The sequence below is a fragment of the Podarcis liolepis genome (genome assembly GCF_965112155.1).
Source record: "Podarcis liolepis genome assembly, chromosome: 1".
NCBI classification, from domain to species: domain Eukaryota; kingdom Metazoa; phylum Chordata; class Lepidosauria; order Squamata; family Lacertidae; genus Podarcis; species Podarcis liolepis.
In genome coordinates, this window is record NC_139554.1 from 74,845,410 (window position 1) to 74,863,146 (window position 17,737).

At 43.0% G+C, this 17,737-nt stretch overlaps 1 protein-coding gene across 1 annotated transcript in view; it reads right to left on the reverse strand.

Annotated features, from left to right (window-relative positions):
• Nucleotides 1-11,399, reverse strand: part of SYT8 (synaptotagmin 8) — a 26,085-nt gene extending 14,686 nt beyond the window's left edge. The window contains exons 1-6 of the mRNA XM_083490235.1: nucleotides 11,163-11,399; nucleotides 5,890-6,020; nucleotides 3,669-3,829; nucleotides 3,154-3,249; nucleotides 1,288-1,455; nucleotides 252-419 (exon numbers count right to left, since the gene is read on the reverse strand). Of these exons, the coding sequence (XP_083346361.1) occupies nucleotides 252-419; nucleotides 1,288-1,455; nucleotides 3,154-3,249; nucleotides 3,669-3,829; nucleotides 5,890-5,998 (702 nt within the window). The 5' untranslated portion in view covers nucleotides 5,999-6,020; nucleotides 11,163-11,399. The remainder of the gene's footprint in view (nucleotides 1-251; nucleotides 420-1,287; nucleotides 1,456-3,153; nucleotides 3,250-3,668; nucleotides 3,830-5,889; nucleotides 6,021-11,162) is intronic.
• Nucleotides 11,400-17,737: the final 6,338 nt, after the last annotated feature.

The window sequence follows — 17,737 nt, forward strand, 5'->3', positions numbered from 1 at the left end:
CATAAAGACTCACCTGCTGTTTGCTTTATTGTCATTTCAGTGCCTGGTAAAGACTCCTTAAAATTATTTTGCAGAAATTTTTTAGATGCAACTTTAACACTGCTCACCATTTTGTGCTGCTTTTACCACAGCGATGTTTAGCTTATTTTACTTTTTTATATTCACATTTTGTTTTATTATTTTTTTGTAACCCACTCTGGGAGACACTTGCAATGCCCAGAGGATTTGCCACCCTGCTTGATAATACCAACCTCCATCTTGCTGGCTTCAGTGAGCTCCTGCCATTGCTCAATGACGTGCTGCAAATCAACATCACCAAGAGGGATCCGCATCTCACCAATGATGTCATGCTTGGAGAAGCGGTTGAAATCGTACACCTGCATCACCAGTGTGGATTCCGCTATATCTGCCTGGGGTATCTGGCAAGGAGGAAAGAGGGAGAAAGCAAACTGATTTCCAGCTTTTTCCAGTAGGCCCAAATTGCAGGTCTCTCTAAAGTTGTATGGTGGATGTGGCCATCCACATGCTGCTGAATCCCTAGCCTCTGGCCATGCTTGCTGGGGCTGAGGGGAGTTGTAGTTCAGCAACATCTTGAGGACCAAAGGTATTTTATGGGTTTAATGCAAGAATTATTGTGGTTGATACAGGAATGTCATACTTCAGCATAACAGACTAGGCTGAAAGTCCACAGTGTATAGCACTGTCTCCAACAATGGACAGAAAGATAACCCAAGGAAGCTTATAAGCAGAGTATGATAGAAATAACTATCTACTGCCATTTGTCCACACCAACTGGTACTCAGCTCTTGCCACTGTGCCAACGTGGCACCAACCTGCCTCCCGCTTCACCCCTGACCCTCGCAGGAACTGGCCATGACCATAGCTGTCAACATTTCCCTTTTTTAAAGGGAAATTCCCTTATTCCAAATAGGATTCCTTGCAAGAAAAGGGGAAAGTTGACAGCTATGGCCATGACCCCAGTGTTGGGAAGCCAAGTAAGCAATGCCACCCTGCCCTGCCTATTGCCAGGTGGAAGACACTATGCTTGCTATCACGTGAGCTTGGGATATTAGTCTCAACAAGACAATTTGCTGATCATTTAAGGGGGTGTAATCTCACTCGAGTCAGTTAAACTACACCAGATTGGTAATGTTGATTTTTTCTTTTCTTTTTACCCAATGTCTTTTAATTGTTTTTCTGCATAATATAAACAAATCTACACACTGCAATGCTAAAATGGATATAAGTAGAGCAATGAACTGATTGATAGAGGTGACTACCTCCTACCTTAAAAATGAAGCTCTCATTGAAAACAGGGTTCAGCGTCTTACGGTAAACCTTTGTCTCATACTTCTTCCTCATATCAGATGTCAAGTAGGCAATCACATAGGGATCAGAAGTGCCTCCGCTGTCCATAGCCTTAAGATCTGCCGCCTGCTTCACTCCAACCTTCATCTTAAAGAGAAGCAACACCAAAGCATTTAACATCGTAGAATGGCTTACATACCCTTAGACAGTGCAGAAATAAGCTACAGCTGGAGTGGGGAAATCAAGGAAGGAATCAGATGAAAAAATTGCTATTAGGATGGCATAACTGATGTAAGCTATGGTGTCATGGACTGGCTCAATGCAGAGCAGTGGGGGGAGGCACCAGCTGGTGAACCCCCAAGGGAGCCCCATGGGGAAGAAGGCTCAGAGTCTGGAGATTAGTGGTGGGATGGCAATGCATGGTCAGAGAGAGAAGAGGGGGCAGACTGGGAGGATGAAGAAGTGTCAGAAGCTGAAAAGACAACAGGGTTTAGTGAGCAGGAAGAGGCTGTGGCAGATGGCAGCCCAGAATCAGAGGCAGAAGTAAAAGCGGCCAAGAGGCAGAGATGAGGCAGGCTGCTAAAGAAGACATGGAGTCTCCCCCTCCCACTGTGACCAGCTCGCCTCCCTTCTGGATTCCCAGAACCTGAAGAGGTATGAAGAGGGTGGAACAAAGAGAGACAAGATGATGGAGCCTTAGGCTGCTGCAGAAGGAACCAGGAGAGGAAGAGACTTAAAGAGCGGTGGGCAGGTGGGGACCTTCAATCCTTACAACTGCTTCATTGAGGAAAGACCTACTGGGAAGGGTTGCTGTGACCACTAGGATTGATGTGATGGCCTGGGAATCCGATTCAGAGACCGAACCGGAGGAACCCCAGTCTGCACAGGAGTCCCCGCCTCCAGGGCCGTCTGAGCTGGGGCAGGGCCTTGGATCTGAGGCACCTGCACCTGTGCCGGATCCTCAGGAGCAGGCACCAAGTGAATCCTCTCTGGCTCCAGAGGTGATTGAAGACACAGTGCCTACAGGTGTGCCTCTCCCAGCCCTGTCAGGGGAAGGTGAGTCTTCCCCTGGGTCCAGTAACCCTTCAGCTTCTCCTGAGCTGCAGAGGCTCAGGGCAGAGAGGCGGAGGGAACGAACTGGTTTCTCCCAGGAGGAGTGCTCGCCTTAAGGCCAGGAGAGGCGGGTCTCCTGGGGGCCGGGACCGCCCCTGGCCTCAGAGAAGATAAAGGCGAGTCAGCCCGGTCTCAGGTTGTGGGAGCAACGTCATTGAAGAGCTGTTTCGGCCAGCATCCAGTCCTGTTCCTTCAGAGTTCCTGTCCTTGTCCAGCTCCTCGCCTTGGTCCCTGCTTCGCCTGTGGAGGACAGTCTACCAACCCTCGACCCAGGACCTTGACCTCGCCTCCCGGTAACCTCCCCCCCCCCGGGACTAGCACAATTGAGTTGTTTTGTTTCTTTGAATAAAGAGTTAACTTCACTGACATCAAGTGCTTATTGTTTTATTGCTGACCTCCTGACTCCAGCTTCGGACATATGGGCTAGGTGAGAATGAAGGAAAAGCCAGCTGTACTGACAATGGCTGGGACTGATCATTAACGGAGCAATTGTAAGCTCCCAGGAAAGGCAGCTGAGGAGCAGTGCCATTAGGGTGTTTTCTCTCGCCACCACCATTTTAGGATTGCTCTGTTGTGGAGTGGAGTGGGGTGGGGGGATGGATATAAATCTGGTTATGTGAAAATGAAAGATTTTGAATGCTGGAAGGAGGGGGAAAGGAAGAGGTTGTGATAATATAGCTTTATAATAAAAGAGGGTCACAAATATTTCACCCTGGGATTTGAGAATCATACCTCCTGGCTACGGAAGTCATACTCCAGAGAATATTGCAGCTGTCCTCGTTTCTCATTCTGCAGTCCACCCTCCAGGTCATCGATATCAGGTTGGATCTATTGTCAAGACAGCAGACCCTCTCTTTATGAACAATTTTAAGACAGAAGAGGCAGTTTGCTAAGCGTATTGTACTTCTCTATATTCACTTGGAGGCAAAATATCAGTTTAAAATCCATAGCTAGTACATTAACAGCAATCAAAAATATAGTTGCTGTGAGTGACCATTAAGGAACAGCCATTTTGGAACCAAGTAGTGAAAACTAGAGTGCCAATAGCAATAGCAATAGCAATAGCAATAGCAATGGCAAATGCAAACAAACCAAACAAGTAGACTGCTCTTTCAAGTTGGCTTTCCCCAAATATCAAACTCTGAGAGGATCTCCAAAGTTTTCTTAATTTGTCCCACACCAATTTGCCTCTGCTTTGTGCATAGCATACCCCACAATGGGCACAATGGGGCAGCAATAAGACCTACCAGAGTGGCTTGGGTGGGTGAGCCATTGGTGCTGGGAAAGGCGATTTTCTCTTTCTTCTTGCGTTTCTTCCTACAACAACAGCACTTGATGATGCAGATGAGTAAGAGGAGGAGGACCAGGCCCACTGCGACAGCAATAGCTATGAGAGCCCATCTGGGTACTGTTCCAGCATTAGGAGAAAGAAAGAAAGAAAGAAAGAAAGAAAGAAAGAAAGAAAGAAAGAAAGAAAGAAAGAAAGAAAGGTGCTCATTCTTACTTTCTGTGTAGTGCACATTAATAAAGCATCCTTGCCCAAAAGCAATGTTTGCATTCACGTCTTATATTAGCAAGCAGCCTCTTTGCCCCTTCCTTCACATCATGAGCAAACAAGCCAGGAAGTCTTAAATTAACCATAGTTTACTGTTTCATCTGGGGTGCAGGTGGCGCTGTGGTCTAAACCACAGAGTCTAGGGCTTGCCTATCAGAAGGTCAGTGGTTCAAATCCCCGACCTGGAAGCTGTATGCAGACAAATGCCGGCTCCCTCGGCCAGTAAAGCGAGATGAGCGCCGCAACCCCAGAGTCATCCGTGACTGGACCTAATGGTCAGGGATACCTTTACCTTGACTGTTTCATCTGGAGCTGGAAACCATAGCTTCCTCATTCAGAACAAGCCAGAATGTTGAATCGTGGTTTGAAGTTGACTTAATATGTTAGCTTGTTCCAAAACTGATAACCATGGTTTCCAAATCAGGACAAAATGGGAAAGTATGATTAAGAGACTTCCTGGTTTAATTGTGCACAAACAACAGGCTTTATCATACCTTGGTTTATTAAGCCAAGATATGCTCATCCAAATGCAGTCAATATCTTGGGGAATTCTAGTATCACCTCCTATAGCAGGCAAATTATTTCATTTGTTTCATTTCACTTACTGGCTTATATCCTTCTGCTTTTAGGTCCTGCAAAAAGCAGCAAGCAGTTCCTGAGCTAATCCCTTTTGTTTTTAATTCTTGTAATGATTACCACCAGATGGCATAGTTACTCCCCATGCTAGTTCCCCTTAGAGGAAACTGTTCTGGGAGAAGTAGAGGAAATTCATTTGTGCAAAATGTGTAATGCAGTCTCCCTCATGAAAACAGCCAAATAATTTCTTCTCTCACTTTATGTTGTCAAAGTCAATTTATAATAGACTGAAAAGGAAATGGAAAGAAACCAACCAATGGGAACACAGTGGTGGCCATAGCTTATTAATGACTATCAGTGATTTGTATGCTCAACTTGACTGTGGGCTTATTCATGCTTATCTTTCCTCTGCTCTTTCCAGGCAAGGTCCACACTTTAAAGCTCTGTGTCCAAGCATTGGGGATTTCCCCCCACTCTGTAGCTTTTCCTGTGAAAACCCACTCTCTAAAGCTGAATTGGAGCAAATGGCAATCCACAGAAAATCCAAATTGCCATTTGTTGCACTTCAGCTTTAGAGAGTGGGTTTTTGCAGGGACAAAAAAAGAGCTTTAAAGTGTGCACCTGTGCCTAGAAAGAACAGGCCAAAAGGTAAGTGTGTCTCTTCTTGCCAAACATCTTCCTTTCCTTCTTTCTTTTTAGATGATAGCATCACAATTCTCTTTGTTATTCTTATTTGGTGCCTCACATATTTTCAGGGAAATGGGGAGAAGGCATGAGGGAAGAGAAGTGAAAAGAGTGAAGATGAGGCAGGAATCTGACCATCTGAAGGGTTCAAGTTGTCAAGAACTCCTGAGGCAAAATGTTCCACGATGATCAGCTGTGCAACAGCCACTGAAGTGAACAGAAGTTGGTCAAGAACACATTGAGTAACTCCTGTTCATTTCAATTAAGTTTGTGGAGAAGATTTTGCTCTTCTTGTATTCTCCAATGTGTGCAGACCTACACAAAATGGTACTCCATTGTGTCTAGAGAGCAAATCTAGTAAGTCAATGTAGAGAGGAATGGGGTGGGTTTACATATGTTGAGTTGGTTTGAATTAGCCAACGAAATTACTGCCCTTATGGGCTGCACTGAATTTCCTTAATGAACTGTACAACATGCAGAAGTTCTGGAAAAAGTCAAGTGAATTTCAGTTAAAACACATACACATATTTTGGAAGGAGGAAACAACGGCTCTAACTTATAAAGTCAAAATGAGGCCCATGACAAAGTCTTCCAGCAATCCTTTAAACATCACATTTGAGTCCACCCCATCCACCCTTTCATCATGCACTCACATGGAATTTTGTTAAGAAAGTCTTCAATGATGCTTGGCTGAGCAGTGGTCACAGCAGTGGTTGCCGTGTGGTTACTGGGGCTGCTGGGTGTAGTGCTGGTGTTAGACATTGTTCTGGCTCAGGAAGGCAAGCTGGAGAAACAAATGGAATCGTTATTTCCCTAAAAAGTTTATGATCTTCCAACCTCACCTATGCAGGTTAAAGTTCATAATAAGGGCCTAATTTGAACCAGAAATCAGAAGGCATTTTTAATACCACCTCCTTAAGAAAATAAAAATAAACAAGTACCACAAACAATCCTTTTGTAGCTACATCTAGCTTTCTAAAGTGTGATGTAATAATAGAAATCTCCTCCTCTGAGCATGTGCAGAGTGGAGGGGGGCCATCCTAAGGTCCAATAAGGGAGGAATAAGCAGATTAACTTTTGTGGAAGACTCATTTGTCCCCTTTCCTGATCCACCCCAAAATGGCACACCCCAACAGAATGTATGTATTTCTTTGAACTGATATAACTTGGAAGTGGGAATATTTCCAAATTTGAGAAGGGGTCTTTTTAAATAAGGATTTTTTCATTATTTTCACATTACTTAGCTAATAATACACAAGAAACGAGTAAGACGCATGGACTTTTCCCTTCCTTTCCACCTGCCTGCATATTGCCTGTTACCTATTCTGTAATCAGAACAAGGTGTGAAACTCAAACTCCGCCCTGGGAACACACTCACAAGAGGCACGTCAAATCAGGGTGGCAGATGCGTCAATGTATTTGCTTATTTATCTTGGCTCCTGTCCCACATCCACTCATACTGAGAGTTAACATTTCTGTAAGCGAGCAAGAAACGCAGCTGGAAATAGCAAGCCAAGCTTTCCAATCAATGCAAGGATGGTTTTTAAAACAATATTCCTTAATGGAGATTGCCTCTTCAACTTTATTTTCAGCAGGTGAAGATTTTAAAAAATTGGAAACACAGATCATGAGCATTGCACAACACCATCCATTGGGATCTGCCCTGTGTCTAAGGTTGACACCTTTTTCTTGATAGATGCTCTGTGCTAGGGTTGGAGACCCTGTAGCCCTCCAAACGTTGCTGGACTACAACTTCCTTTATCCATTGGCTATGCTGGCTAGTGCTGATGGGAGTTGGAGTCCAACAACATCTGGAGGGCCACAGGTTAGCTGTCCCTGCACTAGGGCCTCCAGAATGCTCCTATGTATTCATAACTGGATGAAACAGACATGATTGTTCAGCTTCACTCATGATTGTGAAAAGCTGAGGCTTCCAGGTTTCTCGCTAGCATAACATTACTAAGTACACAGGAACGATCCTTGACAGGGCCAGCCCAAGACATTTTGTTGCCTGAGGCATAGAACAAGATGGTGCTTCCTCCCCTTGAAATGTATTAGGCATCCAGAAGGTTAAAAAACAGAAGGGCAAGAAGCCAAATCACAAGAGACTACGCATTACATGTGATTCCTTTAAGCTGGGCAGCCACAGACTGCATTGGCTTCCACTTTTGGCCAGGATGGGGGGTTCAGAGAAGAGCTGTGCTGACCCAGGTTTGACCTAATATCAGCAGAGGGTTTTGTTTTTTTTTGCCAGAGTCTGGATATACAGACTTAGCTCATCTGATCCACAGTCTACAATGCATTCTAGCAGCTGGGTTTGTTTCCAAAGCATCATCCACTAAAATAAGTAGGAACCAAGTGCTAAAAATCAGCCAGGATGAGTTAAGAGAAGGAAAAAAGGATCAGTGGGTGGCTTAAACCTACTCCTTTCATACTAGTGGAAGCAAATCCACACCGTAACTCACAGGCTTTTAAATAACTTCCACAGGCTGTGGGGCTGCCTCTGGAACCACCAGCTGCAGAGACCTGACCCCACTCCCTAATGCCTTCCTGAGGTGCACACAGGATAAGTGTGTAAAGGGTTCTTTTCTCTTCACCCATGACTTCAGATCACTGCTCCCCTGTCTCTTGCCCATCTTTCCACTCACTTCGGTTGTGGGCTGAATTTTATTTCCCCAAACCCAATCCAGTCTTCCTGCATTTCAGGCACACTCCAGGATAGTCAATGTCTTGATTCCTAGTTCTTAGCTGCAGTATTTCACCATCCAAGCCAACATAATATAATACATATGCGTATAGATCTAAGTCTGTCCCCCAAGTTTCCCAGTAAAATGCTTGGATGCAGCATCATTATTCTCACCACTACAGCGGATACCTTTACTACCACTCCACCACAGACAGAAGTGATAGGTGGTCCCTGGGTCCTGTTTCCCCCACTTGAAAAAAAATGCTTGGGCCTGTGGGGCAGTGGCAGTTCAACACTTCCACCATAAGAAAATGTGACTTGTTTCCCACTCTGACATATGTAACAAAGCACATCTTTGAAACTGTACTGTGTGTTTTGCTCTGGTGGAGGTAGTTGGAAATAATGATCTGTAAGGGCACAACTCCCAACACATATTTGTACCTCTCCATCCCTGGGGAATAGGGGAAACTCTCAAAGGATATTGTACACTGTGAAGAACCAAAATAAGCAAGTTTTAGTGTTACAATATTTAACAAGAGCACATAGCAACCAGGACAAAAATGCACAAAGAATGCACATTTTTATATGTGTTGTGATTCCCCAAGATAAGGCAAGCTATACTCCTAAATAATACAGCCTATATAATAATAGCAATATAATACTAATAACATCCTATACAATAACAGCAAACTCAGAGAAGGGTGGATTCCTATGCAACCTAAATGGCAGCAGAGGGAGGTATCAGTAGGCTCAGAGAAACCTTAAGGAAGTATAAAACTGGAAAACCCTAAAGCAAGGGTTGGGCAGACCCCCAAACACCCAATGGGTACTGAACATGTTCAAAATAGCCACAGAATGCTGACTGACTGTTGCAGGGGTGGGCAGAAAGGAGCATCCTTGGAAAGGGCTTTGCCAGTTAATTGCAGTAGTAGCTGGCAGGACTGTGCAGGCTGCATCGCTTTACTGACTTCTCAGTACGGCACATCACTGTCAGTTACTGAGAGGGAAGGGGATGGGGCAATGCAGCAGGCAGCTTGGCATGGTGCAGTGCAGCAGCGGAATCAATCCAGTGCTCCCCACACTGCGCCTGCACCATGCTGAGCTGAGTTCCATGCCTTGCCCTGCCTTGCCCCATGCCCTCCCAGTAACTGACAGGGACTTGCAGAATTGCAAAATGAGTCGGGCAACACAGCCACACCTGTCCAACTGCTACTGTCTGGTTAGAGCCCCAGACTGGACCACTCCTCACTGAAATGTTTTGTGGCAGTTCTCCCTTTTTGAATCTATTATCTAATCTTCTGCTCTCCATATTATACTCTGGTGTCCCCGTGCTGCCTTAAGGGCAATTTTTGTCCCTTTGCTGCTGCCTTTCATCCAGTGGCAAGGCGGCAGCAGCAGCCATTGCTGCACCAGCTTGGTGGAAATTCCTTAACATGTCCCAAGAGCAACTTTGGGTGGTTGAGATGATAACAAGAATGGAGAGGGAGCCAGCCTCTGCAGCTCCTGCTCTGACATTGTGAGGTCTCTGGAAACAGTGCCACTGTAACGGAAGAGCAATAACAGTAGGGCATTCTAGGGCAGGGATTGTGAAGCCCACCAGGTGCTTTTGGACTCCAATTCCATCAGCCCAGGCCAGCATAGTTAATGGTCATGGATGACGGTAGTTGCAGGGGCAGGTTGCCAATGCAATAGGGGAACAGCAACATTCAGAGGACCCCAAGCTCTGGCTAGCCCAAACCCACTTGCTTGAATAGGCTGTAGCTTTAGCTGCTGAAGCTCAAACAGAAGCTTTTGCTTCAGTGATTCTATCTCTGGATAGTACCAAAATGTAAGAGCGTTTACATCTGACGGTGGGTAACAAGTGCATGAAAATGTCCTTTCCAATGAAATATTGATTGCACACTACTCTACGAGGCGCTGTGAAAGATCAGAAATGAATGTGCCCCCATTAAACATGCCACTATTAAACAAAGCAGAAAATTGTTTTCTAATATAATTCTCCTCCTAGGCCTGGAGAAGATGTACAGGCTGGAAGAAGACATTAATTTCTAAGAGAGTGTTGAAGGTGGTATGACAGATGCATCGTTTTTGATAGTATGCGCACTCATTCATTTTGGTTCAAGCAGATTTCGCTTGACTGTGAACTGCCCTCATTCTCCAAATTCCATAGAAATAACTTGATGTTGTCAGCAAAGCTGGCCACCTCACGGTTCAAGTCTAACTCTAGATTTATGAACAAGATAGAAAGCACTGGCCCCACTGATCCTTTGGAGCCCCACTTCTTACATACCACCATTCTGAAAACTAACAATTTATTTCTACTTCCTACTTCCTGTAACCAGTTACACATCCATAAGAGGACTCCCTACTCCTATGCCATGGCAACTAAGTTTACTCAGGAGTCTTTTCTGAGATGCCAGTATCTTCCATTCCTGTTCCAAATGTTCATCGACACTCTCAGAATGCTAATAGTTTGGTGTGACAGGAGGGTTTACTTTTGCAGTAGCCATGATGACGTTTCTTCGGGAAGAACTGTGTTTCTGTGCTTGGTAATTTTAACTCTAAAAAGACTTTCCATTTTTAGAGTTTATTCATACCAACTAACTGGGTTATAATTTCCTGGATCCTCCTACTTATGGACCCTTAAAAAAACAAAACCTGGGGTTACATTTCCTTCAGTTGGCTTCACCACAAAATCACCTTCAGTCTTAAAAGGCAGGAAACTATTACAAGTTGAAACAGTTACAGTTACAGTTGTATGAAACCCATCAGAGATCTCAGGGGAATTAGAAACGAGCTGCTGCAGAAATCCAGTTTTTCAAAAACAACCACCACCACCATAGGCAGCTCCTAAGCATACCAGAGGATGACAATTTAGAAGCCTGGGGAGTCACACATCTGCCTAAGCCACCAAATAATTAACAAATTCATGGGAAATCATTTTCACATCCACTTAATTCCTTTGCAATATTGTTGCATTCGTACAACAATGCCAATTTGAACTTCACTTCTGAAATGCAGAAAGGGGGCTGGTATGTAACCCATATCTTAAATCCTCAGAATACTTTTCTTGATGTATTTTGTTTTTCAAAAATAGTTTGTAATATATAATTCCTTTATTAAAAAAATACCCCCCAAAACCCTGTATGTAATAACTTTACAGCCATCAAGGTAAGGCAGGCAGCTTTGATTTTTTTAAAAATGCAAGTATTAATTGGAAACAGAAGCAAGACCACTTACTTTTTTTAGTTTCTCTTCATCATAGCTTAACAGAATCCTTCTTCCTAGTGTTTAGCCAATTCTCTTCCTACCTCAGAGCTTGAATGGAGCACATTGTGGCAAAACTTGTTGACCCTCAACTCAATGCACTGAATTTAATCCCCAACCGCAGGAATTGGCTGCCTTTTCTGTGTAAAGCAGAAGCTAAACCGGAAATTCTTCTTTGTCAACTGAGAAACCAGAAAGGCGATAGGCATGGGTCTGGTCAGCTCCACCTCAGTTGTTAAACTATGTACCTTTACACAGGAACTCTGGGCACTCCCCAGTGAGATGCTAATATTATAAGAGACCCACACAGCACTGTGACAGAGCTAACAGACTCTGTAAACTTGAGTTAATGGGCATCTGCATTCATGTGTTAGTTTGCATCAATAGAAAAAGACCTGCTGGAGGGGGAAAGTTAGTCATTAGAGTTTAATCTTTTCTGCAGTTTCCACTGCTTTCTGTTACAGGTCATTTTTGAAACTGATTGCAGATTGGATGGGAGAAGAAACAAGCTGGTATTCTGAGGGAAATGTTGTGTGGACATGTAAGATAGAATAAAAAGTTGCATACATGAGGAGCACCAGTCCCACAATAAATACTCATGTGGAAGGAAATACCCATTGTCGGGGGGAGGGGTTTCCAAACAGAAAAGAGAGCTCACCTTAAATTAATTTTATTGTCTTCCACTCTAACCGACTCAGAGATATGTTTTAGATATGCAAGTCATCATCTCAGCAGCTTTCAATACCATTGACTATTGTATTCTTCTAGAGCAGCTGAGTTGGGGGTGGGTAGCACCACTTTGTGGTGGTTCCAGTCCTACTCGGAAGTTCGTTTCTAGAGGGTGATGCTTGGGGAATGCGCTTCGGCCTCATGGAGCCTTCCATGTGGGGTTCCCATGGTTCAGTTTTATCCCTTGTGCTGTTTAACATCTACATGAAACTGCTGAGTGGGGTTATCTGGAGCCTAAGAGTATTTTTTCAGCAATATGCTGATGACACACAACTCTACTTCTCCTTTACATCTGCAGGCCTCTGGACCATCGTGTTGCCTTGGCAATGGACTAGATGAGAGCCAACAAACTGAAGCTCAATCCAGATAAGACTGAGGCACTGTTATTGGATGGTTCCCTACACCAGATGGATGGGAGACTGCCTGCTCTTGAGGGGTTTACATTTCCATCAGTTGAAGGAGTGGGTATGTAGCTTGGTCCTTTACTGTTGCTTGAGGCTCAGGTGGCCTCAGTGGCACAGAGTGCCTTCCACCAGCTTTGGATGGTGCCCCAGTTGTGTCCCTATCTGGACAAGGATAGCCCAACTACTGTTCTCTATGCTCTGATGCTCTTGGTTATATTACTGAAACATGCTATGCGTAAGGCTGCCTCTGAAGACAGCTTGGAAAATTCAGCTGGTGCAGAATTCAACAGCCAGGTTGCTCACAGGGCAAGACAGTTTGAGTATAAGGCATCAATCCTGGCCAGACTGCACTAGCTGCCAATTAGTTTTCAGGTCCAATTAAAAGTGCTGGTTTTACCCTTTAAAGTCTTAAATGACTCGGGACCACAATACCTCAAGGACCGCCTCTTCCTATATGAACCAACCCAGAGACTATGATCACCATTTGAGGCCCTTTTTCATGGGCCTTCTCCACAAGGGTGGCAACACAAGAATGGACCTTTTCTGTGGTGGCTCCCCATTTGTGGAATGTTCTTCCCCACATTCATTGCTGTCAGGGAACTGACATCGGAGCTAGAGGCGGAGGGAAGGCTCTCAAATGATGCTGGAGAAGGGCCTAGCAGGGAGAGAGGCAGCTCCGCAGATGGGGAAGCAAATCAGTGCAACACCAGGGATATAGAGGGGCTGATGGGGGAATCGGCGAGAGGGCTCCAGGACTCTTCACCGGACACCAGCGGGGAGAGCACAGGTCCTCCGCTACCCACGCCCACCCTGCACAGAAGACTTCCGCGCAGAGAGAATAGGAGGAGACTGGGTGTCAAACAACTTTTATGTTGGAAACGATTTAAGAAACACCCACTGACGGATTCTGCTAGCGACTGAGGCAGCCACGAAGTGAAGGGCTGCCCAAACTGAAAGGTTTAGCAAGGCAACAAAGCCTGGAGAGGCGGCAACTTACGCACGAGCAACCCATACACATTACAATTGCCTATCTTTATGCGCCAGGTGAAAACATTTCTCTTCAACCAGGCATTTGGCTGATTAAATTCTAGGGCCTTTTAAAATGTGTCTGTGGGAGGGAGTCGTTGGTTGGTTGGTTGGTTTGCTTTTGTCTTATGTATTTTGCCTTTTCATTTTGTAGTTTTATGTTGTGAACCACTCTATGATCTACAGATGAAAGGTGGTATACATATTTAATAAATCATAATTATCTAATGTTGCATTCACTAAATAATATACATGCATGTGTGCACCCATACTCATAGCAAGTTTCTGACTAGTGAGGTGCTCCTTTCCAGCAAAATTAATGCTGAATAAAGTTCACAACACCCAAATCGGTAAACTGGTTGAATGGTGTGTACATGTCAGTCAGTCTCTTGCCTCTCCGAGATTTGCTCTGTGTAATGCTCCACCCAATCTTCTATTTCCATATGCAGAGTTCAGGGATAGGCAGTTTAATCATTAACTCCATGCCATGGTATGCTTTGCATGAGACATACCCTTCAACAGTTGAAAGCCAGCTGTGAGCCACAGTCAGGTGCAGAATGTTTTCTTCCATGGTGCTTGTGCTGTGGCCAGGACAATTCTAATTGCAATTCATTCTTCTGGAGAATAGAAAATCAATAAGAAATAAAACTCATCTGAGAGAAGCAGAATGATGCATGGATGAATTCACCCATTTGGTAGTGCCATCCAGTTCCCTCCATGCAATTGTCCTCAAGCTCAGGCATTCCTAAGTGTGGACCCTCTCATGTGAACCAAGTGTTATGTTATATAAATAAGCCTTGTTTATAAATATTGAAATGAATGAATGAATGAATCTAAGTACACATATACATTTCTGCACTGGATTCAAACAATCTCCATGTCCTTAGCATGCTTTCTTTTATTTTCTTCTTTTTTTACTTTTTGGTACAGCCAAGATTTCAAGGAAGAGGGACTATAGTTCGTTGGTAGAGTGTGTGCTTTGCATCCAGAAATCTCAGGTTACATTCCTGTAGAATTATCTAATACAAACATATTTGCAAATGTATCTGTATGAACCCAACTCCACAATCAAATCAGTCTTATATGATTCCACGATGCTGTTGTGCAATATTCCTAATGTGATCCGATCCCCTAATAACTGCCTGAAAACAGTGGTTTCATTATCAAACTTAAAATATTTAGGGTTGGGGGGGACCCTGTTTGTGTGAATTTACAGTAGGGATAGGGCAAATCTGACAAATTTGGTTTATTTTGTTTCTCATTTTTCTAATATTTAGTTCAGTTATCCACATTTCCATGTCAGTTTGCAATAAAAAAGCCATCATGAAAATTTATCAGTATCTTAATGCAACTTTCTTCTAATATACACATATTTGGAATTCATTTTTTATGTTGTTTTCACTAATACATGCTTTCTGTGCACACTTTACCTCAGTATATTGATTCATTAGTTGATTTCACTTACAGGCTGGTTTTCCACAATGAGCTGTGGAACATTCAAAACATCAAAATAGAGAACATTGGAAATACAAATATACAAAATACAGAATATGTCAGTAAATTCAAAATAACAAAAATCAACAATTTAGCAAACACAGAATAAATTCTACACTACAAAAAAGCCCACTCTAAGAATAAGTACATAAATACAAAGCAAATGTGAAAGTTAAGCAACAATAAGTTTCTGCTACTGGTCCTGCTGCATGCCAAGGAATCTGGCTTAAATCCAGTTCAGAAGGAGGGGTAGATGACATACAGCTGGCATACAGGCGAGATGACAGGCTCTAGGCAGTTTTAAACACATTACATAGCTAGAGAGCTGCACTGCAAAATTTGGGAAAATGTGAATTCTTTGTTTCTGCATGCATATCGCTTCAGAAAGTACAATTTAGGTAGGTTTGCCTTTAAATGTGAACTGAAACTAATTTATTCCCCATCCCAAATGTACAGGAATCCATAATATCTGTGGAGGGGAGGGATAGAGCTCTCAACCATTACTAATTGAAGGAACATTGAAATAATGAGTGCATGGGTCATATACTGGTATACAGCCCAATCTTCATCTGAGTAAAACAGTTTACATGTCTCTCCTCTAACAGAGATACTTCAGAACACAAGAGGTAATAGTCTAAGAAAATATGTAAATACAATAAAATGAACTAGTCAGCAGGGAGCTTTTGGAGATTAACTTTGAAAAATAAAAATGGAATCCCATAACCTTTATAAAACAGGTCTGTGTGGGAACAGGTCTACCTTGATGCACTGAAATGTGCCACACCAAAGGGTCACAGAAACCCAATGCATCTTGCATACATTATGGTTGTATATTTCTGATCTCACCTAAATTGGGATACTTTTCACTCCACCCTGTAAGGAAAAACTAATAAATTCCTAAGAAGCAACAAGCATGCCTGCAGGGCTGCCATGTTTATGAAGGCTGTCAGTCAGAGTGTTCTCTGACGGTGTCCCATCTCCTCAGGAGCAGGTCTGCCCTGTTTGTTTGGCAATGAGCGGAGTGTGTCACGCAAAAGGCATTGCAAGTTAAAGGCCTCCGGGTTTTGTTTTGCTTGGGCATAACGACAGCAGCTCAAACAAAGCTTGGCAAGCTCCAGTGTAGCTGAGGAATACCTTAGTGAGAGATACTTGTACCACATCCTTTTTCAAAAAGTCAGAGGTGTTCACTGACCAAAGACTTGACCAGACAATTTGCAGCACAGTACTGTAATACTCATTCCTAGTGCAGCTGTTGTGCCTTTGTTGTGCGGTGCTCAAATATCTTCTCCTTAAAGCACAATACAGTGGTACTTCGGTTTTCGAACGTCTCCGTTGACGAACGCTTCAGAACTCAAACGCCGTAAATGCTTCCATTTTCGAACACGCCTCAGAAGTCAAACGGCTTCTGCTGAGTGTATATGTTATTTTTCTCAATTTCCCCATTGCACCTCAGTTTTCAAAAGTTTCAGAATGTGACTGGCAGAATTCGGGACCTGGGAGAAGAGACGGTGGAAGAGGACTGGAAAAAATTCAAAGACTATTTACAAAAACACTATAAATTGTATGAATGTTAGGAGAATGCACGATCGAAAGTAACAGGGCAGCAGTAATTTGGTTGTAAGATATATGAGAATAAGTGAGGTTTAAAGAAATGATGAAATTCGAAGCAATACTATGTTCAAACCAAGCAGTTTAGTTTACGACAAAGTTACTTAAAACTTGGGACATAATATCTGAGATTCATAAGATAAGAACTGAAATAAGGTAATAAATTGCTGTCTATAACTATGTGACTGAGAACGCAGGGAAGGGTGATGCGAGGAAGTCCAAAGATTATGAAAATATGACTGATGAACAATTGTATTTTATATGTACTTTTCTTTCATTTTTTGTTAATTTTTTAATTTTGTCTTGATTTTTTCTGTGTGTATGGTGATGGGATTTTGTATGTTTGGTGGTTGGTTTGTTTGTTGTTTAAAAAAATTTGCAATAAATATCTTTTTTAAAAAAACCAAAAGTTTCAGAATGTGAATGGTCTTCTGGAACAGATTACGTTCGAAAACCGAGGTACCACTGTACCTCTGTTGAAGGGGTATTGTGTTACCCAAGGCTTCAAAAGACAGTGTCTTCTTACTGGGAAAATGTGGTTTTCTTCCCAGCCGGTGTGTCCTTTGCTATAGTGAGAATTGTGTGGAGAAGCCGGAGATTGAATTTGAGACTTCCAGCATACAAAGCATATACGCTACTGAGCTACAGCCTTTTCCTGTGAGTTAGATCTTAAAATGTCTGAAGTGTATGAAGTATGTGTGATGCTGAGGTGGGGCTTTCTTACAAGTGTGCTTTCTTGCACACTGATTTCATCAGGATGAAGCTTAGACATTTTAAAATTAAATGACTGTAACTCACTTGACGGAAACTCAACAGCTCATGGAGTTGGGTGGCATTGCCATGTCAAAGTTCCTATCCATTTCAGCTGCTCTGGAATTTACAGGAAATATAAACAGGGTGAGAGTTGAGCACAGCCTTCGGTAAACAGTCTAAATACCATTACCAACCAGCCTGAATTTTACTGGCCTACCAGAATTCTGTCTTCCTGGCCAGTTGTCATAAAAAGCAGAATGGAAACATTGTTGCCAGTGCTTTCGATATTTGCATGTTAGTATTTTTAAAGCAGTTTCTTGTCAAAAGAGGAAATTCAAAGGCATTTCCCCTCCTTAGGTTTTTGTTTTGATTTTAAAATTTTTTTTGCTTCGTTCAAGGCAATGGTGCTCTGTACATGTACAGAGGCATCTGAATTATTATTTTTTAAAAATATTTTTTTTAAAAAAATTAAAAATAATAATATTAAAGATGTCAACCCTAAATCTATCTTGAAATATATAAATAAAATAAAAC